Below are 25,606 nucleotides of genomic sequence, written 5' to 3'. Positions count from 1 at the left end.
TGTTTTCTATTTCCCGCGTAGCCCCGCCCACCTCTTTTACCTTCTATCATGGCGGACTTTGAGCTCCATGCTATACTTCAACTCTGTTGATTTGCGTTGGAGTAGTTGATCCTGTTCTTAACTCTACCATCCTTGATATAGACACCCCCCCTCCCCTACCCAACATTCCACACATGAGAAGCAACAGCTAGCAAGCGGCGACGTCTGTCAGCCACAAGGCATGCAAAAGTTTACAAACCGCCGATCCTTCGCCTTGAGCGGAACCAAAGACAGCGTTTGGTGGAACTAAGGACTCTAGGAGACGAGGAGTCATGGCGCGGCATTCGTAAATGTTTATTATTTGCGTTATTTTGGAGCTCCAAATGTGTAAAAAAAAGTGAGCCCGTGCTCTACGTCGAACAAGATGGCAGCAGTAGCAGCAGCGGCGGCAGCACGGATGAAGGGTTTGACGGTGGCGTGGCTCCTCGCTGCTTGGCTGTTCTCCGACGCGCTGAGTAATGTGGTTTACGGGTCTTACTGAAGGTAAGACAATTCAGCCAAACACTGTTTTATGTTGCTTGTTTGTCTTATATGGGTGTCTTATACTGTTGTTGTGCGGCGGAATGGACTTCGCCCAGGGTTGGCTTGTTTGCTAACATAAGCTAGCCAACTTCGGTGTTGTCGTCTTTTGACACCACTAATACTAACATTTACGTCACTTTAACAGAATTTCACTGTATACATAATATGTTTAGGTTAGTTTGAATTGACTTTAACTTCGAACTAAATTGTAACCCAGCTGTAATAACGAGGCTAACATTATGCAACACTAACTGCTCACGTAACACTTATGACTACAATACTTACTGTACATGCTTGTTTTGGCTTAAAAAGCTATGTTAAATTATAAAGGACTGTTTAAACAGCAGACTGTCACTTAATTACAACATGAGGCTCAACAGGTGTCCACACTGTTGTTGCCCTTCCCCCAAATATCCACACCACCCCTCCCCATATGGTGACTGTGTCCTAGATTGATCAGTAACAAACTGCATGTGCAGCTGGTATTTTCTGACAAGTGTTAAATACCCCACAATCCATGTCAGGCTTGAGATCTGGTCTTCGAACTTTACATTAAGCTATATTATGCTAATATGGTTTGACCCATAAAGATCTAATGAACATGGTTCTACGGCAAGGACACAGAAGGTGAAATAGTTTCTCAGTAAAAACCACATGGTGTTTTTTTTTTTCATCGTTACTGCTTACTCAGGTATATTACTGCTTACTATTTATACTTTGCCCGACCTGCAGCTGTGGATGAAGTTACTATTGCTGGGTTGCAACCATGTGACCTAAAGGCTGTCGAGTTTTACTTGATGACTCGATTGACAGGCTGTGGGTCAAACAATGAATATGACCACATACACACAGTATTTTTGTACAATATTGTGCAGATTAAAGCGAATAATGATGCAAGATTTTTTTTTACTGCAATTGTGTGAGTGTGCATGGTGTGTTGAAAACAAGGCGATGAAATCTTCTTGAAATCTGTGTCGGACATAATAAACTAAACAGATGAAAGTAGCACTTATAGCATGTCTATATCTGCGTTCTTACACCACCATGTCAGTGCGTATGAATACATTCTAGTACAGTGGAACCTTGGTTAGCGTCATTCATTAGTTCAAGAAGGTCTGACGCTAACTGAAACAATGCATTTTTCTCCATAAGAAACAAGTGAAATAAATCTAATCTGTTAATTAGTTTTGCATGCAATACACAATTCCAAATGTGTTTAACTACATATAAATGATGAATGAAAGGGATAAATTAACATTTAAGGTCACTTTTACATTAATTGGATACGTGATTCTTGATATGACCGTTCCCAGAAACGCAATATGGCGGTGAGACGCCACATGGGCAACACCTTCCTTTAATGCCATGAGTTATTTCACAATATCCCGCAAGATTAATAAGTGACAATATTTAAAAACAAACAAACAAATGACCTAATAACTAAATAAATAAATGAAAATTGAACTCCTTACTTAGGTCGACCTCAATATATTTTGCCATTGGTATCACCTTGACATGTTTATTCCATAGAACAATGGTGTGAACAGACTGTGCCCTTTTTGTCAGTCATATGGTCTCTGTCACGGTGGGTGGAGGCGGGGCCGCTAGCACACACAACATTGTAGGAATTATTAAATTAGTATATTGCAATATATATTTTCTGTTTATTCATTGTAATTTTTTACAATGCAAATTCAGTCTATATCAATATTGACTTTTTAGTTGTTTTAAGGTAAAAAAAAAGTGCCTCATTTTAAAAGCTTTGTCTTATTAGTTATCAACATTTCAGCTTTTTGTCGATACATTATGCCTTTTGGTCTTTCTACATGACATTATCTTAGCATGTTAGCTTCATGTTGTGAGCAAAGGATGGTGGTTAAAAATTAAAGGGGAGTGCCGTTGCAGCCGGAAATAATCGATGCGTAACAACAGTCGCTACATCCGAAATGGTATGAGAAAGCCTTCGCATAGGTGAACGAGTCGCAAACACTCAGGAAATAATGCATTACAAGCTGACCAATCACAGCCTTAACCTTCAGCATTGCGGGTCTGTGTTAGTAACAAAACACCCTTGCATACTGTTCCAATGTTGCTGCCGGCTTTGCTTGACAAGTGCTTTTAATTTTAGATCAGATGTAAGACTAGCATTTAGCAAATGTAGAATTAGATTCCAGGTTTGCAACCACAAAACCCCTATGTTCAGGCTACATGTTCTTTACTTATATCTTGAACCGCCTTCAATTGTTAGTCTGAGGACAAGACCTGTTTTACTCAAGGGGTCACTCATTGAATCACGTCTATTAAGATTTAATTTAGTTAGAAGTCATATGAACAGCAACTGATCCTTCATGGTGTACTGTTTCCCTGTATCCTGCTTGCTTTGCGGTTCTATTTGGTGTGAAACTGACCCACTACATTACAACAGGGTTCCCTCATCTCCCATTACAGTAGACTAGTTCCCCTTTGCCTTACGCATGTTGACTGTAGTGTGTATTGCAGTGGCTACCTTTGGGGAAGTTGTTTGACTGTTTTTGAAAAGTTATGTGGCCACATAGAATTGTCAGGAAAAATCCCTGTCCACTCGGGTTGGGCAATAGCCACGTTTACATGAGGAGTTTTTCTCTTTCCGAATGACCTTTCCGAAAGCAATGGTATACATGGAAAGAAATATTCCAATCGCGCGTCTACATTTTCTTTTTTAATAAAACTGGACTTGTGAATGGCGTATAGAAGGGTTTAGATACTGTTCCACAGATGGTGCTAATGCACACGAAAGCTGCTTGCCAACCGCCAATAAACAACAGAAGAAGAAAAACACCACGAAGAAGAACGCAGTCTGACAATTTTCCGATTGAGCGGATACAAGATACCTCAATCGGATTGGGGAAAGGAATATTCCACCCCTGTGAATCCAATTATATAGTCATTCGGATTGGTACTTTTCTTTCGGAATGAGATGTATACAAAGGTTAGATTCTTTCCGTTTGAGAAAATAACCCGAATGGAATTGGAATATTTGGGTCCATGTATATGTGGCTATTGAGTCTTCATCTTTGATGGGAACCAGGACTAACATTATGGTTCTTCCGGGATCATTCACATTTTATATATATATCACTTTTTTTATTTTAAAACAAACTATTCTCTTCAACGCAATAGTAATTTATTGACACTCCGTAGTGTTAACCAGAAGTTAGAGCAGCACTTCCCATTCGATCTCCTTGCAGCATGACACAGCAGTCTGGACACAGTGAGGGGGAACTACTGCTGTACCTACAGAACCTAATATCCAACGTCCAAAGTGAAACTGACTTCACCACAGTACAGCGCGGGCATGTCTGCATAGTGGTGTCTCGTTTTCTTCATGCAAGTAGCGGGAGTTGAATGGCAATCAGCCAATGAACAGGGCAGAAGTGTAACTATATAAACAGTATCAGGACTTTATCAGGTGCAAGGTCGTATTCTGTGTTAATCAGAACTTGCTGTTGTGGTAATGCCATTGGATAAACTTGTTTTTGGACAAGACTTGCCTCCAGCAGTCATAACAAAGCATAGTTTTTTTTTCTTGTATCAACAATTTACATTAAATTTACAAGCTATACAGTCATTGATAGTTAACCTTAGCTACACTTGCCAACATTAGCCACAATGCTATCATTAGCTGACAACAAACATACCTGTGCATGTTGGCATAACTTGCGTAAACCAAGCAGGAAGAGGCAGGATATAATGCTTGCAGGATATTTGTATGTTGGGTCAGATGGGATTTATTACACCTTGTGACTACATTTACAAAGATGTCATTTAATTAATGCAATCACCGACCCCCCCCCCCCCCCCCCAAAAAAAAAAAAAAAAAAACAAAAACACACACACAACGTGCATCCGCCAGCTTTGACAAAATAATCAGAAGGACTCCAAATAAGACTTGACCAAAACCATAAAGATGCTGAAATTGCAGAAATATAGCACTATAGAAATGATGAGACAAGCAAAAATAGAAGGCAATTGAGGGATTGAGGGTGGGGAGGGGGTGGATCGCACTCAAGTGGCCTTGTGTTCTTATTGTCTTTTAATGTGACTGCTTTTGTGTACTTTTTCCTCTTCTTTTCAGGTATGGCCTCACAAGTCTTGGTTCAGCCATCACACATGCACTCAGCTCAAACAAGTGCCTTAGGGACTAGCAGCATAAGCAGACACACAGGGGAAGCCCACCTCATCAGTAACACCAGCAGAGCCTTTCACATCCAACCCCCACCCAAGACCTATGTGATTGGAGTCAACTACGGAATCGCCTACCCAAACAACGTAATCCCATCAACAGTCGATGCCGATTTAGAAACACTGCACAGAGCGACAGCAAGTGAAGAAGTAGAGAAGAGGGCACTTCATCCGACGGGATTGCACTTGGACAGCTTGGATAGACTAGATCAGCCTTGTCTGTCTCAAAGCAGAGGGCCGCAAGGAGGAGGAGGCCAGGATCGTGTGGCAGGAAGTACACATGTCAGAACAGAAGGTGGCTATGTAAACTTAGACTCAAATGAGACGCGGAGATGCACACAGAACATTGATGAAATCAAAGAACTCCAGCGGGATAAGAACTGTGTCGGAATCATGCAAATAGTGGATGAGGTCTGTGACATACCTTCACTTCCTGTTCCTGTGGCGATGTTGCAAACCAGCACAGAGAACGATGACCGAGTAGAAGGCAAGGGGACCGTGCCTTCTCAGGATAACAAGGTTGTCACATGGACAGGCGTTAAGAATGAATCGAGTGGTACAAAAATGAGGTCTAACGGCAGTACTGAAGCGGTGGTTGGAGCAACAATAAACAGATCCGAAACAGTCGACGGCGACTATCAGTTAATTCAGCACGAGGTGCTTTGCTCCATGAAGAACAGCTACGAGGTGTTGGAGTTTCTGGGTCGTGGGACCTTTGGTCAGGTGGTAAAGTGCTGGAAAAGAGGGACAAATGAAGTGGTGGCCATCAAAATTCTGAAGAACCACCCATCGTACGCACGGCAGGGACAAATTGAGGTAAGAATTCCTTGTATGTTACACTTTAATTTGCCTTAATACATTTGAAAAGTGCATTGTTTATTTTATTACATCATGAATGAAACCTTAACATGTTTTTTTTTATTGGTTCCAGGTGGAGATCCTCGCTCGGTTGAGCAGCGAGAATGCAGATGAGCACAATGTGGTGCGCGCTTTGGAGTGCTTTCAGCACCACAGTCACACTTGTTTGGTCTTTGAGATGCTGGAGCAAAACCTCTACGACTTCCTCAAGCAGAACAAGTTCAGCCCGTTGCCACTCAAAATCATCAGGCCTATTCTGCTGCAGGTGATGTGATGTCTCGTGTAAACAAGTGTAAACTGCATACATTAATTTTGTTAAATATTGATTTATTATTGTATTTTTTTGCACACATTTCTTTAAGAAAGAAACCTCAATCTAATTCATTTTATATTTCAAATATTTTGTTTTTGTAGGTTGCAACGGCGTTAAAGAAACTGAAGTCCCTCGGTTTGATTCATGCTGACCTGAAGCCTGAGAACATCATGTTGGTAGACCCGTCCAGGCAGCCGTACAGAGTCAAGGTTATTGACTTTGGCTCAGCCAGCCATGTCTCAAAGGCTGTCTGCTCCACTTACCTGCAGTCCAGATATTACAGGTGAGCAGATGCACTTGGTTGTATGCTCAGTTTTTTCGGTTCTGTGATTTGCGGAAGTTTGCCTGAGCGCCTACCATAGTGTGACTCAGGATTACTGTGGCTTTGTTTACACATTTTTTTTTTTTTGCTCATATGTGACTTGTATCTCGTTTTTTTCATGTCAATGTGAACAGCACAATTCCATCTTTTTCAAATGCAACTCAGACACAGACACTCATTTGTATGTGGATATAAATCCTAGTTCGCATATATCCGACCTAGGCGTGTATTTTGCCGTGCTTACTGAAGTACTCGTTGATGTAAGCAGTGGCATGGTTTATCATGCAAAACTTGGATAAAGGTACTCAAAGTTCTACTAATCCGAAAATTATTTTAAAAGGTGTTGTCGAACCACTTGGAACAGATGTGTGAGCAAATGGTCTATAAACTGCCATAACCACAATTTTTACCCTCTTTTTTTTTTCAAAATATTGATACTCGCTGCACAGAATCTTTGAAATGACCACAAAGACGTTAAGGAAAGCAGGCTGGAAATTATACTAAAATATTGATACTTTGTTACCAGCAGCTTTGTCTTTGTGTATACCTAAATGTTTAAAATACATAAATTACTATAATGTCTTGTATTCTTTGCTATGATTTGAAATACTGTATACTGCAGAATTCAGGAAAATTACAATAACATTTAGGAAATTAAATCCATATTATCACACATAACTAGCAAAAAAAATGATTCCCATAATTTATTACATATTTTATATTTTTCAGTTTGTGTGTGTAGTTGATGTAGCTGTTCAATCCACGTAACTAGCAAACACACCGCAGCAACTATTTCCATAAACACAAGCAAATGCTTCCCCGCATGCACGTATCATACCCTGCAGTGTAAACAAAGCCTGTGTTTACTTCTCTGCTTTTATTCAATGGATTGTGCTTTGTATGAACCCACATCATTTCCCTGGGACCACCTTGACATGTACAACTTTTTCACAGTTTTTTATCTTCTCTGTGCGGCTTCCTTGCACTTTCCTGTGGGTTTGAATTTTTGGATACCTGGCACAATTCATGTGTGTATGGTCCAGGCGGTGCAGGTTACGACCTGTCGTCTTGCTTAACCGAGAGGAACTGCAATGATTATGAGGAACCGTTCTATGAAATAGTTCTCTTTACCTCAAATTGTGCCATAGAGTACACACACAAACTGAAAAATATAAAATACACAATAAATTATGGGAATTATTTTTTTCTTCTTCAAAAAAGTAAACTATTCGTCAACTATACAACAAATCTTAACCTACTTAATGTGAAATGACTGAGATTATTTACTTGTAAATGAAATGGTTCCACATGGTCCCCCCCCCTGCAATTTGCATCTTATTTTGAAGTTTGACTACTAGACAGCATCATCACCAGAATACAATTCTAATTGCAGACACACACACACACACACACACACACACACACACACCGTTAATCCACCGTTAATTAGTCCCAAACACAAAACAAAACAACTGCAAATTAATCTTAACAATAACATAGGTGTTGAAGAATTATCAACACATATGAGTGAGGGGGTACTCATGGTATGACAAAAAAGGCTCTGGGAGTACACAAGACAAAAAAAGGTTGGGGAATACTGTAGTAGAGCCACCCCCGTGGGCGGGGTCATCGGAATGTTAAGGGTTAATGTCTGCTCTTGGAAAAAAGGATCTGTGTTAAATGTTGTTTAAAGCAATGTCTTTCCTCTACTATAAAGAAAATGCATCAGTTTAGACATTCTCATCACTTACTGTATATTCTTACCTGCAAGTCCCAGCAAGTAAATTGCTTTGGAGCATTTCAACTATTGTGCAACTCGTGACACATTCTGTTGCATCGTGTTTGTGCACGCTTGCAATGCACACACACCCACAAATTAATTCATTTCAGCAGAGTACTATGTTCTAAATTTCTATCACGTACAACTTTGCACAATGTAGCTTCGATTAGAAATTGACAATGTACCTGTATACTTATATAGTGCAAGTGAAAGAGAAAAGAGAAAGCCATTATGAAGTTTCAACTCAGACGGGGTTTGAGCACGAGGCTTTAGATCTTACATAACATACGGCTTTGCTCTGCACTTGTGCTTGTTCATTGTGTCTGGCGTTGTATTTTCTATATATTGTTATTGAGCAGCGGCGTCGTTGACAAGTGAAAAGGGAGATGCATGATGTTATTCAGGACACAGTCAGCCCAAGAATGTGGTATGTCCAAACCCACATTTGGATCCAAGAAAAACATTCAGACATTCCTGTGTGTGCTTACATAGTGTATGTGTTACTGTGTACCAGCTCCAAAGGCTGGATATTTCACATTGGCTTATATAAAATGGGGTGTTACATGGAAAATAGGGCTGGGCAATATGACCTCAATTCAATATCACGATAAATTGGGCATTTTTACTCTAACAATACAAATTAACTGCTTCTTGATTTATTAACCAACTAGCAAACATTTCTTTCATTCATTCATTTTCTACCGCTTATCCTCACAAGGGTCGCGGGGGTGCTGGAGCCTATCCCAACTGTTTTCGGGCGAGAGGCGGGGTACACTCTGGACTGGTCGCCAGCCAATCACAGGGCACATATAGACAAACAACCATTCACACTCAAATTCATACCTATGGACAATTTGGAGTCGCCAATTAACCTAGCATGTTTTTGGAATGTGGGAGGAAACTGGAGTACCCGGAGAAAACCCACGCATGCACGGGGAGAACATGCAAACTCCACACAGAGATGGCCGAGGGTGGAATTGAACCCTGGTATCCTAGCTGTGAGGTCTGTGCGCTAACCACGCGCTAACCACGCGCTAACCACGCGCTAACCACGCGCTAACCACGCGCTAACCACGCGCTAACCACGCGCTAACCACGCGCTAACCAGGCGCTAACCAGGCGCTAACCAGGCGCTAACCAGGCGCTAACCAGGCGCTAACCAGGCGCTAACCAGGCGCTAACCAGGCGCTAACCAGGCGCTAACCAGGCGCTAACCAGGCGCTAACCAGGCGCCCACCGTGCAGCCTCACATTTCTTTCAATAAAAAAATAAATGTATAAAAATCATAATATTCAAAATAGCTTGGAGGAAAAGGTTACCTCTCGTAAAGGTTATGCCATATGTAAAGGCGGTCATGTCTTTGTCGGGAGGTATTGTCATAAATTATGGACAGAATTGCTTACTCAAAAATAAAACTATCACTAAGACATATTTACAACTACTACATATGCAGTACTCCACTGGTTACTTACAGTATATGTCGATTGTTGCTACAGCGTGTTGTTGCCATAGTAACATGACACGGCAGAAACTGGTGAGGTGATGGTGCTATCCTGTGGGGATTAGTGACGTAAACCCACCTCCCACATTGTAAATGGAGCAGCAGGCTATGTAAATAATTCAGATAAGCAGATCAAGTGGAAGGGAATACTGCACTCGGCATACTGACGTTATATTAGGGTTCATCAGAGGCAATGTTTTATACCTACTCTGCGACACTGAGGTTTTTTTTTCCGGACAGTATTTATTCCACCATTTATAAATGCATGGTAACAAATGAACTGTCAGTAGAGAAATAATTTATAGTACAGTGTACAGCTCATAAAGAATGCAATAGCTATTATTTTGTTGTTTTTGGCATACCAAAATTCAAACATCAATTTTGTATATATTATACCTAAATAATGTAATTATATTATAATGCCAATGTCCGCTATGGCAAGTTAACACCCCCAACTGGAAAGTTTATTAATACAACAGAATACTAATTATGTGTGGTTGAGGTGTTACAATTAAGACGCATTCAATGTATCGGTCAAATATCTGGTATGCATGTAAATGGGGAAATTGTTCTGTATTGAACAAAACCATGTATGAACAAATTAGTTTTTTTGTAAGTCTTGTCGCATTGTGTAATGCAGCTTCTTCCTCTTGAAGAAATGGTAGGAAATTGCTGTTGTTCCCTCATCCCGGTGAAGTAAAAAAAAAAAAAAAATTGCTTTTTGTCAACTCTTTTCTATTGATATGCAGACCCATACACAAGAACAGCTACTTTTTGTCAAACATACTATATATGTCCAATGATGAGAAATGACACCATTTTATACATTTATAACCTTGTAATGTTGTTAGTCATGGGTCCAGCTGTTGCTTGGCAACCCCCACCCCCCACCATCGCTCTGTGGTCGTCACAGCAGTGGCTGTTATTTCTAGCACTATTATTCAGTGACTATGTTTAGGCCTACTAAGCTATTGTTTGCATGCAGGTGACTCTTACAGTTGTTGCAGGTTTAATGCTCAGTGCCAGGTATTCATTCATTCATTCATTTTCTACCGCTTATCCTCGCGAGGGTATGATTCTGTAAAATTGTTTCCATTTCAAATATTTTCTTTTATTACATTTTCAACTCTGTTATGGGTAAAAAAAAAAACTTTAATGAAATTTTATTTTTTTTTCCCCCACTGTTTGGCGATGTCGTCTCATGTCTGAGTGCTGCTTTGTTGCCATGCGGTTTAATGGAGAGGGCACCCACCACTCCTTTTGTCCTCACTCCAGATTAAGCCACTCAGCTCAAATGGCCTCCATTACTGTCAGAGTCAGAATCAACTGGCATCTCATCCGCTGTGTGTACATGTGCTGAATAGCTATACAGTGGCACCCAAAATTATTACAAATTATTGTCTGCTTGTTTAGCATTCAAAATACTGTCTGGTTTGTTTGTGTTGCCATCTTGCATTTATCGCTATTTCAACCTGTTAATTTTTGTGTGTCATGTTTATTTTCTATGGAGAAATTTTGCTTTGGTTAGATTAAGTTTTGATTGGAGTTGGACCTTCTGGAACCGATTAATGATATTAACTCAGCCACCACTGTATCCTAAACTAATTCAACATGTCTGGCTAATTTGGTAGGGTGTATTGAGAGACTATGAATGTTATTGAGTCCAGAGCAACCGCGCATTAAGTTTTTACTCCAAATTTTGATATCCTGGGTGGCTGAAACTCATATCAATACCTTTTTTTATGACGTAGTTTAGTGGCAATTCATCACCCAATTAGGATTTTCTTGCTATGTTACATTTTTCTTTCGCATGAGTTGCTGACCTTTTATCAAATGTTGCCAAGCAAATGTATTTGAGCGTTCCTGTAAGATGATCTCTTGTGAGTTCGTTGTTCAGTGTTTGAGTGTTTGATATGCTTCTTAACAACCTCTGTTTTTTTTTTTTCCTTTTCAGAGCTCCAGAGATTATTTTGGGCTTGCCATTTTGTGAGGCTATTGATATGTGGTCACTGGGATGTGTTATAGCTGAGCTCTTCCTAGGCTGGCCACTATATCCCGGTGCTCTGGAATATGACCAGGTAATATTCTTCGACACATTCACAGCCCGTTTATCAGTATTAATATTAATACGGACAAAAGTGGTTGTACTAACATGACCAGTTCCACAGATGAGCTTAGGAACTTGAGGGAAACTGAGAATCTTGGTTTTGTATTAACATGAATTATGAACGAAAAAAAAAAACACTTTGGAACTGAAGGTCTTGACAATTAGTGTGATGTTTTCACATTAACATGAATTATGAAAAGAAACAGTCTGTGGTAGCTGTTCCAGTGGGCATGCCTGAACTCACTTCTACTTGCACGTTGCACCCAGGAATATGCTTCCGCACTGGCCAATCTGTTTTTTTTTTTTTCCAACACCAACCAATCAGTAGCCACGTATACATGGACCCAAATATTCCAATTCCATTTGGGTTATTTGCTCAAACAGAAAGAATGTAACCTTTGTATACACCTCATTCCGAAAGGAAAGTGCCAATCCGAATGAATATATAATCGGATTCACAGGGGTGGAATATTCCTTTCCCCAATCCGATTGAGGTATTTTGTACCCGCTCAAACGGAAAGTTGTCAGACTGCGTTCTTCTTCGTGGTGTTTTTCTTCTTCTGTTGTTTATTGGCGGTTGGCAAGCAGCTTTCGTGTGCATTAGCGCCATCTGTGGAACAGAATCTAAACCCTTCTATACGCCATTCACAAGTCCAGTTTTATTAAAAAAGAAAATACATATCTATATAAAACATGTGCCGGGCTTAATTATAAAATATTAGCAAGATTGAACTTTATCTTTTCCTGTTCCCGGGTGCGTTTATTCAGCAAATGCTGATATATGACGTAACACGCAGCTCCAGACGTTCTTCGATTAAAAAAAAAAAAAAAAATGGAGGCGTGCAATCGGCACTGGACTGCTGCGGAAAGTTTGTTTTTGATTCAAACTAAATTTCGAGACTGGACGAAGGAAAAACTGGCAATACGGAGTTATTCCAACAAGTGAAAGAAAAAGTCGAGGAAGTCGATATCACGTGATGTTGGTGTTTACGCTTTACTGGGCATGCCCCATTGACTATTCTGGTTGATTATAGCGGCGCATGTAGACACGCGATTGGAATATTCCTTTCCATGTATACCATTGCTTTTGGAAAGATTCCATTCGGAAAGAGAAAAACTCCTCATGTAAACGTGGCTACTGTTGTAAGAAATCAGAATGGTCAGGATCGGCCTCCAAACCTCCTCCATTCTCAACACCAGCATCAACTGACCAAGTCTATCTTCAGGCTAGTTGCACTCCCTGCCACAACTCGACACTCTTGTCATTTCCAGATGACTCGACTGGAGTGGGACGCCTATCCAACAACAGTGGGGAAAAAATATGAAGTCCAGACTGTACATGTGGGACAAACACAACCTCACCCTTAACACAAAAAATTATTACAGACTTCAGAGAGAGCCAAAAACACACCACAATGGACTGAACATTTAGATGATATAGAGAGGGTGACAAGCTTTAAGTTTCTGGTCAATACAACAGAAGGGGTAATAATCACTTCCTCCCTACCGCACTTGAATGGGTCAAAAAAATAAGACGGGATCCTTCAGACGTCATGCACTCTGTTCACCACCCTTCCCTCTGGCAGATCAAGTCACAGCTTTTACCCCCAGACTGCAGGGTGCATAATACACTTCCTGCCGTATGGTTTTCTCCGTGTGTCTTTAACAGTACTCTACTGTATTAACAGTAGCCATTTTCTTTTTTTGTAAACTTGTTTTCTGTCTTGACTTGCTCAGATCCGATACATCTCCCAGACTCAGGGCCTCCCTGCAGAGCATCTGCTAAACAAGGGCACCAAGACCTCTCGTTTCTTCTGCAAGGACTCGGACTCTCCTTATGCCTCCTGGAGAATAAAAGTACATATTCACAAATCAAAATACACACAATTGCATGTTTTTTTTTTTTTTTAGGTTTTCTTATATGGTTCTTTTTATCCAAACTGAACTTTGAGCTCGGTTATGTGTGTTGCTACCTACTTCTCTTACCTAATGCCTGATGGTGTGCCTGTAGTGGTTGGTGTTCAGCTCCCACTTTTGGGAGGTGATCTCAGTTCTACAATAGAAATGTGAGATCATGTACTGTCTACTTGCTGACCTCAAGCCAATATTTATTCTCGTACGGCTCAGCAGAATGAAATCGATTTACATAGTACCATTCAAAGTGACTGTGTACATTTCATTCAACTCCTACCATTCAGTATAATGTGCTTTAATATAATATAATGGGACTTTTTTTCAGGCTCTCAATTTGACATTTTACATTTGTTTTTTCTCTCCAGACAACAGAAGAGCATGAGAAAGAGACAGGACTTAAATCCAAAGAAGCCAGAAAATATATCTTCAGCTGTCTGGATGACATTGCACATGTAAGTCTATAAACAGGTTGATGTTTATGCGTCCATATTCATTTTAAATGGATCGTGTTAGTTGGAGCCTCCTGATCATATCTAGAAGGAGCAGTTCCTAATACAAAATTGTAGGCAACTGGTGCCAGTAATTCTCATGTGCATTGATTGTTTACCGTTTCATTGTTTCCTCCTGTCAGGTGAACTCCATGCTGAGTCCTGACAACAGTGACATGCAGGCAGAGAAAGCGGACAGGAGAGAATTTGTCTCGCTGTTGAAGACCATGCTGCTTATTGATGCAGAGGAAAGAACTGTTCCTTCCAACATCCTCAGTCATCCCTTCCTCACTATGATTCATCTGTTGGACCACTTCCATAGTAACCAGTAAGACTAACTATACACAGACACAAAGTACCCGTTATTTTGGTCTTCCTAGATAACAGAAATCTAAAAAAATAAAATAAAAATAAATAAGTAAAATATAAAAATTATATATATAAAAAACAAATATATATATATATATATTTTTTGAGATTTCTGGAATCTAGGAACACCAAAATAATAGGTACTTTCTATATTTATATTACTTTTCAACTGAGGAAACTGTCTCGTTCTTTCATTGACATGGTACCAAGCCCCAAGGGAATATGTGGATTGAAAAACAATTTGGGGGTCGGGGGGGTAGGGTAACCTTTGTGAAGCTACATGACACAGTGTCATAGTTTGCCTCCACATAGTGAAAATGATTTTTTTTTTTTTTTTTTTTTAGACAAAAAAAGTAAACGTATACAGCACAAACTGAGTTGCCCACTTGCAGGTCTGTCACGGACCAATCCTACTAGGAAACAAACACATATTTGTGACAGTGATTTGTGAATAATGGGTTAAAGTCACCATTGAGGTTTAACAGCTGATAATGGCCACTGAATCTGAGAGAAGGTGTCGTTAGTGATTTGGCAAGAGTTTTTGTATTTTTCTCCAAGTGTCATCCCCACATGTCTGCTTGATTTTTTTTATTTTTTTTGAGGGTGCATTTAGATTCCATAGAAATTCATTGACCAATAGTGGTAGCTTTGCTAAATTTATTTAACTTATTTAGAATAATCACTTTTATCTAACCACTATTTTTGCTCAATTCTATGCTAGTGTGCAGTCATCTTTTCGGATCATGGACATGTGTCATGGCTGCCCCAACAACACGGTTTTTGATGCCTTGAACCAGAACACCATTCATTTCCCAAGATCCCCTGTTGGCCAAACTGCATCCTCTGGCCTCCCTCTGGGCTACAGCAACATACCAGTTCACACACAGGTAGCGTTTTGGAATTGTTCATAGAGTTTTAATGTGATGTAACTTTGAGTTAAATATTGGCGGATATACACAAAATATTTGAATAATATAGCTCTGAAATAATATTGGCTGGCTTTTCACTAGTATCCATTTCAAATGAAAAGAGCATTATATACCATAACAACAAAAATTTAATACATAAAAACATATTGTTTGAGATTTTAATTTTTTTTTTTCTGTTCTACTAACTGCTTTTGTACTTTTCAATGCAGCCTATTCCCCAATCAGCTCCTTCAGTGTTTCATCCTGGGATTGCTATAACAGCGAGAAATAGACAGTTTGGATGCACCGACTCTTTCCCACCTATTCTTCTGTGCCCTTCCAACATACAAGGTGTGTGATAAATTTGTAAATTTGTGATTTATTTGCCTTAGGCAATTAAAAAAAATGCTTTTTGCTCTTTTACAGGTAACCTTAACCAATCAGTAGGGTACTCAGTTCCTCTAGTACCCCAGGCTCCTCCGATACAGCCCCTCCCGGTGAGACCTAGCATAATAACACAGGTAAGACACAAATTAAAGCTCCGCTTGTACTACTAATAGTAACAGCTCCTCAATAGAAATGGCAACCTTTTTTCGAATTCATGATGGTGGTAGTTCTTGCATCGGGGTCGATACCAGATCCCATCCACATCTAGAATTTTTTTTCTTTTGTCCTACAGCCGGCCTGGTCTAACAGGGGTCAGCAGCTCTTGGTCCAAGCTGCCTGGCCGCAGATGACTGCAGTGGGTGTGACTCCCTCTCACCCTGTCCCACCACCCCAGTCTTCCCTTACCACTGATGCCACAGCCGGGCCCCCAAGGATCAGTGACTGGGGGTAAGTCCCCCACATAAGAAATGCATGATTTTAATATTTTATCTTTTCAATGAGAACCAATGAATAAACGATTCTATTTGTTATACTGATCACCCCCCCCCCCCCCTTTTTTTTTTTTGCAAACTGATTCAGGAAAGTGCGTCCCCACACGAGACATTACAGTGCATTGATTCAGCAGCCTGTTCTGACCAGTCAGATGCCAGCTGTCTCTGGGCATCAGCCACTCAACATTGGCATTGCACATGTTGTGTGGCCTCAGCCAACCAATAAAAGAAACAGGCAGCATCACAACAGGTGACTTTTTTTTTGTCATGGATTTGAACTTTGGACAAGTGTATTTGTACTTAACTTCAAATCAACATTATTTTTATTTCCATTTTGAAGGAACCTATCCCACCCAATTAACATCCACGCATCACAGTGTCGATCACCCAAAATGGCTAATGTTGGTCTGGCAGCGTTAGGAAGGAGGCAACCGCAGAGAGAGGTTCCTCAAGTGGAAACACGGCAACAAAAAAATCAAAACTCAGATGAGGAGGAAAATTATTCTGAAGAGGAAGTGAACTGCCTCAAAGAGGACGTACCAAACAAGGAGCTACAGCGAGATGTGGCACTTCTCATGGATGACACACCAAGTCCGACACCCAGCGTCATCAGCATCCACAGTGAACCAACGTATGATGAAGAAGTGGAGGAAGACAAACCACAAATGTGCTGTCTGAGGAAGTGAGTATTTTTTTAAATTATGGAATGAAATGGTGACAACTGCACGACAGTCAGTCCTTGCTATTTCGCAATTCAAACATCGTTTTTTTTCACTGATCACTGTCTTGTGTTTGAATATGACCTATGAGTAAAATATATATGCATATTCAAAAAGCAACTCCACATTACCAGCCATTTTTAGATGATTTTGATTGATCTTTTAATGCACACTGAAAGTAGGTTAATTAAAAATGTTAATGCATTGCTGCAGAGTAGCATCATTACCTATTTTTGTTAAACGTTAAAGACATATAAATGCGTTGTTGGGAATGGGGGTTCGGGTTTATAAAAACATATAAATACATCGTTCATTTTGACAACAATGAGCAAATTTAAGAAACAATACAAGCAGTTGATGTTTGCTAAATACAAGGATGAAGAGTCTTGAACCAGTCATGATGTGCTATATATATCACTATATTGACACTTACTATGGTACCCATTATGTCATTGGATGGTCATATCACCTCCTACTTCGGTATGTGACCAAAATAAAATTTAAAAAAACAAACAAAAAAAAACTTAAACTATATTAGGAAAGCAGGAAGTGAACAAATGTAACAGTTACTGATTGTAAAAGTACCAGATGGAGGGGTAGGATTTAATAAGCTTTGCTTCTTCCTACTCCTTTTGGACATGTGGAACTGTGAACTGATTATGTGATGCATTCAATTGTAATCTGATGTATGTTCAAATGAAATTCTACCATTACCAAAGAGTTGGGGAGTGACGCTAGCTAGTTTAGCTGAATCTTTAGAAAAGACTTCATTTAGAAGTGTGGCGCATGTGATTGACTGGTGTGAGTTGTGGCTGATAGCTCCTGTGAATGTTCACTGCATACATTATGTGAATACAGAAACTGTATTCTGTACTGGTCACTAGGTGTCAGTAATTTTATTAGACTAAAGCCACTGTCAATGCGAAGGTGTGAGTCTGTGATGTCTAAGATGTCGTATTAAGGTGGGGGAGTAAACGGTGGCAGTACGACACCCTTTCTAAGTAGTTTGACATGTACTCATTGGAATTACGGCCTCCGAGAATAATGACTTCTTGTTTTGTGTAGGTGTGGAGAGCAGTGTGTATGTGAGGTATGCAGAAACACCAGTGTGACTATGGAAAGAGTGTGTTCCCTCAGCAGTCCTGACAGCAGCCTCAGCACCAGTTCCTTTGCGTCCAACTCCGTTCACTCCAGCCCATCGGCCTCACCTTGCAAAAGACACAACAGGTAATGTTTTAGTTTGCGGGTGTTGTCGAAATAATTGTATTAATCTGGTTAACTATGCGACTCCAAATTGTCCATAGGTATGAATGTGAGTGTGAATGGTTGTTTGTCTATACATATGTGCCCTGTGATTGGCTGGCGACCAGTCCAGGGTGTACCCCGCCTCTCACCCAAAGACAGCTGGGATAGGCTCCAGCACCCCCCGCGACCCTCTTGAGGAAAAGCGGTAGAAAATGAATGAATGGTTACCTATGCAAGAAAAAATAATTTCACTACTTAGACTCTACTAATCAATTGAATGTATTATTTCTCTTCATTCTCCAGTATGTCTGAAGACGATGGTCACGAGAGTGGCTGTGAAACGGTGGAGGGCTCCCCGACATCCAACACATCGACATCCCCCCACGCCAACAGTCCCTATTGTTTACTCGACAGCGGTAACCACAATAGCCGCCCAACCTTGGCTGCTGTTGTAGCACCAATGCCCTCACCTGCAATGCAGGGTAGGAGTCCTCGGGATGCCAGGACCATGGTAGTTCCACCAATGAGAGTGCACAACAGCAACACTCAAGGGACAGAGGAGCGTTTCCAGAGAACAGGTTTGTATCTTTTTTTTTTCTACAGCCTACAACCGTTTATGTTGTCTGTGGATGAGCTTTATATTTTTTGATCATATTGTCTTTATTGGTTTGAAACGGACACTCTGCAGCCATTATTTGTTCTTCGTCTGTGCTCTATTCCAGCAGATCAGTACTAAAATATGAAATAAAAAAATGCCAAATTCCAGGGCTAATAATATAAGGTTCTTTATCCTAACTTGTCAACTTGGAGATATATTTTTCAATTTAATTCTGTCCATTGTGACAGTGAGCACATATTCAACTTTTAAAAACACGCCCCAAATGGGTATTTGCCATTCATATGCCTTTTGTCTTCCTGCCAGTCACTTTGTCACCTGTTCTTTGGGTGTTTATGCTGCAGGTCAGAAGGAACCAGTAGGGTCTCACCGCCCCCTAGTGGGCCATAGAGGCCTAAACAGGTGATCAGACAAGCAGAGGCCTGACCTCGCTTGTTCATCTATCACTGAGATGCATCCAAAATAGTAATATTTTATCTTGCTGACAACTCTTTTATAATGACTTTCCCTCCATCTGAGTGACCTTCATCATAGTTAGTGACCAGAGGAAGAGACAGAAGTTTTTTTTTAATTTCAGATGTTGTTGTTTAAACTTACGTATAATACATGTCTAATGAATAATATGAAATTACATGTCATAGTTGTGATCATTTGGATGTGCTAAGCACTTCAATCAATAACTACCATTTACCGTAAATAGAGGTAAGGGGAAAAAAAAAACTCAAATTGGAGGGAAAGATGGATGCATTTTCTGAATGAATCAGAGTTTCTCTTCTGTGTGGAGGTTCATGATGTACAGCAAACGTTTTGTGGTGTGTTTTGACATTTTCAAAGTTTTTCCAATTCAAGTCATTGGCTGCAACTTACATTTCAGTTTCTATCTGTCTCAACTGGAAATGACATAAAATTATTGTCACAAATGCTAAATGATGCTCCTTACAATTACGTGAATATGTTCAATGGTTTGAATTCAGCAGCCATGGAAATAAAATACATTTATTTACATGACTCTCTAAGACAAGAAACGTGTCTAAATGACATGAGTAAGCATTTTTTTGACAAGCTTACACATGCCTTTGCTGAACACACAAGCCGTTTTTCACTACCGGGTTATGTTTTTAAGAGAAATTGAATGATTGGACTGCTTGTAGTTTACTGTTGGAGTGAAATATTGTTGCACAATACTTATATGTCAAATTTAATGGTGGACATCTTTTCCAAATGTAACTCCAGGCTATATTGTTTGCTTGCTTGTTTGAATTTTTTTCATCTTCTTTCAAATTTTCCTGCTGCCATGTGGACTAAATAGTTCTTTCAATTTAAACACTTAAGCCTTTCCGGCAGGGTTGTCTAAACTTTTGCACCGAGGATGTTTAAAGTTGAAAACATTTTGATTAGGAGTGTACTGTATGTTGATGGTCACTACCAAAATGAGCCGTGGGTCAAAAATGGCACCCACTTCCCCATCGCAATTTTGACACCTCTGCTTTAAAGGGCTAAAATAATCTGTTTGACTTTTTTTGTTCAGTTTCAGAGTCCTGGTCCCGATCCAAAGGGCGCTGCACCATTGCAGGACAACAGAGCACTCCTTCCTCCATCCCCCTCCTCCAATCCACACCTCTTATGTCATGGCAACAAAAAGTGACTGGGCAGCACCAGCAGCAGCACACCTTAGGCCTTGGACAGGTATTGTTATTTTTCCCTTTATTTTGACTTAAGTACAAATTATCCCTCATTATTCCAGGCGTTAAGTAAATTTCCCTTACTTTTCAGTTTGCTATTTTTGTAGTCATAGCATAGAAAACCTTTTTTATGATCTTCTTAATACAGTTTTTAGCATTATTAGAGGCCTCCAGACATGAAATAACACCCCTATAGTCACTTTTATAATTGTATTATTCAATATAGTTGACATAATAGCAAATATGACATTTTTAACATGAATAAGATAATAGACTAGCATTGACAGTGTACTTACAATGTATTTAAGTGTGCATATATTTTTGCTGAAAGGCCGTATTCAATCACAACAGTGGTCATTTATTACTTTATTTTTGAAAAACTGCAATATAGCAGGGGGCGACTGTACTGCAGTTAGGTTTTGGCTGACTATTGCACGCAAATGTAGTCTTCAGTTTAGCAGGAGGGGCTTTCATATAAAATGATAGGAAACCGGGCAACAACAATATGGCATCCCTGTGTGATAGCTAATATTAGTAGCTAAACTTAGCCAAATCGCTATCATTAGCTGTCAATAAACATAACTAGTGTGTCAGTATCCACTACAGTATACTTCTACACTACTGAAAACTGAACAGTATTATCATTGTAAAGACTAATTTTAGTGTGTTAATACGTGTTGTATCACAAATAAAGTTATTAAGTGCAAAACAATCACATTGTTATACATTGGGATTGAACTAATTAAGGATTTTGTAATGACAAGGTATTGAGAGGCTCCATATATTAACATCCACTTGCAGGTAGAAGTCATTTGTTTGAGTGGTTAGCGCGCAGACCTCACAGTTAGGAGACCACGGTTCGATTCCACCCTCGGCCGTCTCTGTGTGGAGTTTGCATGTTCTCCTTGTGCAAGCGTGGGTTTTCTCCGGGTACTCCGGTTTCCTCCCACATTCCAAAAACATGCTAGGTTAATTGGCGACTCCAAATTGTCCATAGGTATGAATGTGAGTGTGAATGGTTGTTTGTCTATATGTGGCCTGTGATTGGCTGGCGACCAGTCCAGGGTGTATCTCGCCTCTCGCCCGAAGACAGCTGGGATAGGCTCCAGCACCCCCTGCGACCCTTGTGAGGAAAAGCGGTAGAAAATGAATGAATGAATGATAGGAAACCCTTTTTTCCTCCAATGGCATTTTAATTAGTTTTTAGTTAACAACACAACAGATTTCACAAAGATGGCAGATACTGTATACACACAATTTTGACATTATTTATTTATTATTTTCCTCCTTCCTCAGGTGCAGCCGTACGTTTCAAACCGCAACAACAAAGAGTGGAACGGCAACCATGGGCCACTACGGCCGCACGCCTACATCCCCCCTACTGTCCACACACACAACTTGCCACACCTGCCCCACAGCAGCCCTACACGCACATTAGGTGCTCCCCACGCACACACTCAGGGCCTGCCCCCTCGCACCTTGTTGTCTTACCCCACCAGCGGCCCCCTTACCACGGCCCCCCACCCCATGTTGACCTCTCATCCTCCTCTGCTGCAGCACAGCTACAGCCTCTCCCACACCCAGGGCGCCGCCATAGTTCACCAGGTGACCATGGGCATCGGCAGCCACACGCAACACCCCGGATACCCTGCTCCCCACCCACACAGGCTCCTCCCTTCACCAACAGTCCACCCACATCAACAACCCGGCTATGCCCACCACACATCTCAGTTCAAGCCTCCTTTCGCCCCTCCACTTCCCCCTCCGGTCCCATACATGGCGTCACCAGCCGCTTATACGGGCTTCCCTCTGAGTCCCACCAAGCTCAGCCACCACCATCAGTTCTCTTATATTTGAGGAGCAGAGTAAGTCCACAACAGTCCCCTTGGGTCAGGAAGGCCGTCGATAAACATAGCGGGGCTGCTACATGGGCTGCTAGAACATCCACCACAGCACAAAACAAACGCATGATGACGCAAATAAGAGAATACATTTAAGAGGGTGAAATGCCAGCTGAATTCACATCGTCTCTAATATGAAGGTTTATAAGTCAGTTTATCCGGAAAAATCATATCTGCAAGCGAAATAAATATTGCAGAGTTTTGTAGCGCTTGGGAAGTGGGAACACATTCAAAACAGTAATAAGGAAATGTAAGGCAACGTCCTCTTGCAGGTTAACCTCTGTCATGTAACGTGTGTGTGTGACTTTGGTCTTTGTTGCCTTGTAGCATGTATGTGCAAACCACTCAGCTCCGTTAAAGCCATGCTGGTCTGTATTAAGCAGGCCAAAGGCCTCCTATCATTGTGTTGCTGCTGCCGCCGCCATCTGCCAGTGCCTTAACAGCAGAGTCCAAGATGTCACTTGCAGCACTTAACAGTCGAGACGCCGAACTTGGTTCCTCTCACAAAATGGTCTGTTTTGAATAAAATAAGGATTGATTGTTTTATTACTGGCTAATGTTCAACTTTAGTTTGCTTGCTTTAAGTATGGCTGTGCTACAGGCTGCACATTTTTAGGGCTTTGACTGAATGATTTTTTGTTTTAATGTATATAAAGAGTGATTTGATATTTTGGTAATCAATTTCTACTCACTATAGTACTTAATTCAGAACAGTATTGTCACTGTTTACTGTAACTGCAATACAATCTAGCCTCTGGGTTGCTGTGTGTGTTTTTTTTTCCAATTGGTTAGATTTGCAGTTTTTAGAAGTTTGGGAGTGACTTTAGCCTAAAAAAAAAAAATATGTTTGAAAGAACCGAGTAACATACAGTAACCTTATTAGGTGTTAAAGGTTATTGTTGTCCTGTATTGAACATTCCTTCAGGGTTGAAATGCATAGTCGTGTTATTCTTTTCATTTGTACTCGTTCAGCTGGTCTTTTTACGGCAATCGGCACCAAAGACATTGTTCATCAATCATTTCTTGATGCATGTTGATACTATCCGTTCTTTCATCTCCAGCGAACTGTTGCAGTTAGACATTGGAATATATTGTCGGATCTGTTTTTAGATTTTAGAATCGAGGTTGAGGTTTTATTTTATTTTATTTTTTTTGAGCTATGTTGGCAAATGTGTATTTGGAATGTATTATTGACATTAAGCTGCTATGTACTGATTATCTGCCACTTTGTAGCTGTGAATTTAGACGATTAAGCTCACGCAAACCTACAATTCTCTGGTATGTATTGTAGTTGTGACAATAAAAGTGGCTTATTTTCGATCATTAGAGTATATTAAATGCTATCCTTACATGCTAGCGCCTGTGTATATTGGCTACGTAGTTTTGAAGTCATTTTAAACTGCTGTAATGGAAGTTAAGCATTTTTTTTTTTTTTTTAAATAGGGTGTTCTGTGTGTGCCTCTAGCGTCAGTATTTCATTTTGAGATGTAGGCTGAGATCACTTTTAGATCGTGTAATCAGTGTGTTGTTCACTTTTGTTATTATTTGTAATGTGACATGGCTTTTTTTTTTTCCATATCGGGCTGTATTTGCAACGCTTGTACTGTACAACGAGTGCCTTACTCCAAACTGGCTGATGGAGGATGTTCTGGCATTGATGGTTGCGAATGTTTGTATTAGATCCTTCAGAGGATCAAAACCCCCCTAACATGTTAATATATAGAAATGGAAAGAAAGTACAAGTCAGGGAATGTTAATTAAAGAGCATTGTGCAGCCATCCAAAACATCGGACCTGAATTCAGACAAATGCGAAGCTTTACCGTCACACCTTGAATGTATTTTGTGTGGATAGAGAACAATGGCTGAGCAAAGACTTCTCTCCGTTTGTGATTGGATTGGATTGTTGTGTGCAGTTTTTACCACACTTAGGTATCATGTTTTAAGTCAGGGGTTCCTCTAAAAAAAAAAAAAAAAGCTTTATCCTTTAAAGTTGCCCAATCCTCATCTATTTATTGTAATGTTGCTTATGTAAAAGATATATTTTATCTAATTTGCTATCTTGTTAATCACCCTAAACGTTGAGGCTGCAAGATTTTTTTTTTTTTAATTGTGTGTTTGTGTTGTGGCACAGTAAAAAATATTCCCTTCCTCCATTGCCGGCCCATTTGAAGTAAAGTTTAACGTTATTGTTTGTCAACTCAACACCTGTGATGAGATGAAAACATGTTCTATTTCAGTGATGTCCCGTAATCCCTCACCACTTTGCTTGGATTACCCGTACTTGGAATAGATAATCCAATACGGCCTCACCAAAGTCACCAAAAGAGTCAGGCGGTCTCATGGGCACGTGGAGCCCAGCAGGACTATTTTCAACTCGGATCGCCCTAAAATTAAAATGCAGTTGTGCCATGTAGTTTGTTAATTTTCGCACTCATGATACATGGGTGTGAAAATGTATTTTGGGGGTACCGAGCTCCAACTACGCAGTTTAAAAAAATCTTGAGATTCACTCAAACAGTTCTCAAATTATTTGGTGGTTTGTTTTTATTTTACTCGATTATGTAGGCACGGTTGGAAAATTGAAAACCATTGCTGTTCCAAATGAGTGTGTATATTTGTGTGGGTTTTATGATTTGTGTGTTCCTAAATGCTACGCTAGTTTGACATGTAGCAACTGCACTGTGCAATATACAACATTATGAGGACTGGGGAAGAAATGATTGGGATTTCTTCTCCCCCACCCCCCCTTAACTCGTGTGACCAGGCCCTTCTTATGTACCAAGTCACAAAAAGCGGGTTCCTTCTTGGTGACTTCATGGTGAACGTCAAATTATGAATTGATGGTGTACAATGTCAAGATTCACTTTGAAATAAAAATATCTTTTGCTTCAATGACTTGGATTTTGTACATTCGTGTATTCGCCGCTAGTTATGAAACCCTTTGTATGGATATGGTTGACATTAACATTAAGAATATCTGTGTAAATTACATCAATTTCAAAGTTTGGTGAATTTTTTTTGTCTTTCTTCCTGTTGTCTTACTTTGATCTGGACATTATTTATGTAGCAAACTAACGATTGGTCCATAATGTTTTTTTGTGGTAATTAGGACCCAATGGGAGCCTAATTAGTATTTGGCCTGCATGGTATTGGTATTAATGTACCTTCGGCTGCCACCAGGGGGCGCCTATTGGTTAAAAGCACAGCATTCCTGTTTTTTTT

At 40.2% G+C, this 25,606-nt stretch overlaps 1 protein-coding gene across 1 annotated transcript; it reads left to right on the top strand.

Moving 5' to 3' along the window:
- The first annotated feature begins 34 nt into the window (after positions 1-34).
- On the top strand, positions 35-25,276 carry LOC131131736 (homeodomain-interacting protein kinase 3-like). The gene is made up of 18 exons (XM_058076709.1): positions 35-522; positions 4,676-5,598; positions 5,714-5,905; positions 6,055-6,236; positions 11,511-11,634; positions 13,401-13,520; positions 13,943-14,029; positions 14,209-14,393; positions 15,156-15,321; positions 15,573-15,693; positions 15,769-15,863; positions 16,022-16,176; positions 16,309-16,470; positions 16,561-16,902; positions 18,005-18,166; positions 18,488-18,762; positions 20,329-20,486; positions 21,779-25,276. The coding sequence occupies exons 1-18, from the start codon at positions 498-500 to the stop codon at positions 22,337-22,339; spliced, it is 4,035 nt and encodes a 1,344-aa protein (XP_057932692.1). The 5' UTR covers positions 35-497; the 3' UTR covers positions 22,340-25,276.
- Positions 25,277-25,606: the final 330 nt, after the last annotated feature.

This window comes from Doryrhamphus excisus, chromosome 6 (genome assembly GCF_030265055.1).
Source record: "Doryrhamphus excisus isolate RoL2022-K1 chromosome 6, RoL_Dexc_1.0, whole genome shotgun sequence".
In the NCBI taxonomy this organism is placed as follows: domain Eukaryota; kingdom Metazoa; phylum Chordata; class Actinopteri; order Syngnathiformes; family Syngnathidae; genus Doryrhamphus; species Doryrhamphus excisus.
The sequence above is the reverse complement of the archived record's forward strand: the minus strand, read 5'-3'. Positions and strand labels throughout refer to the sequence as shown.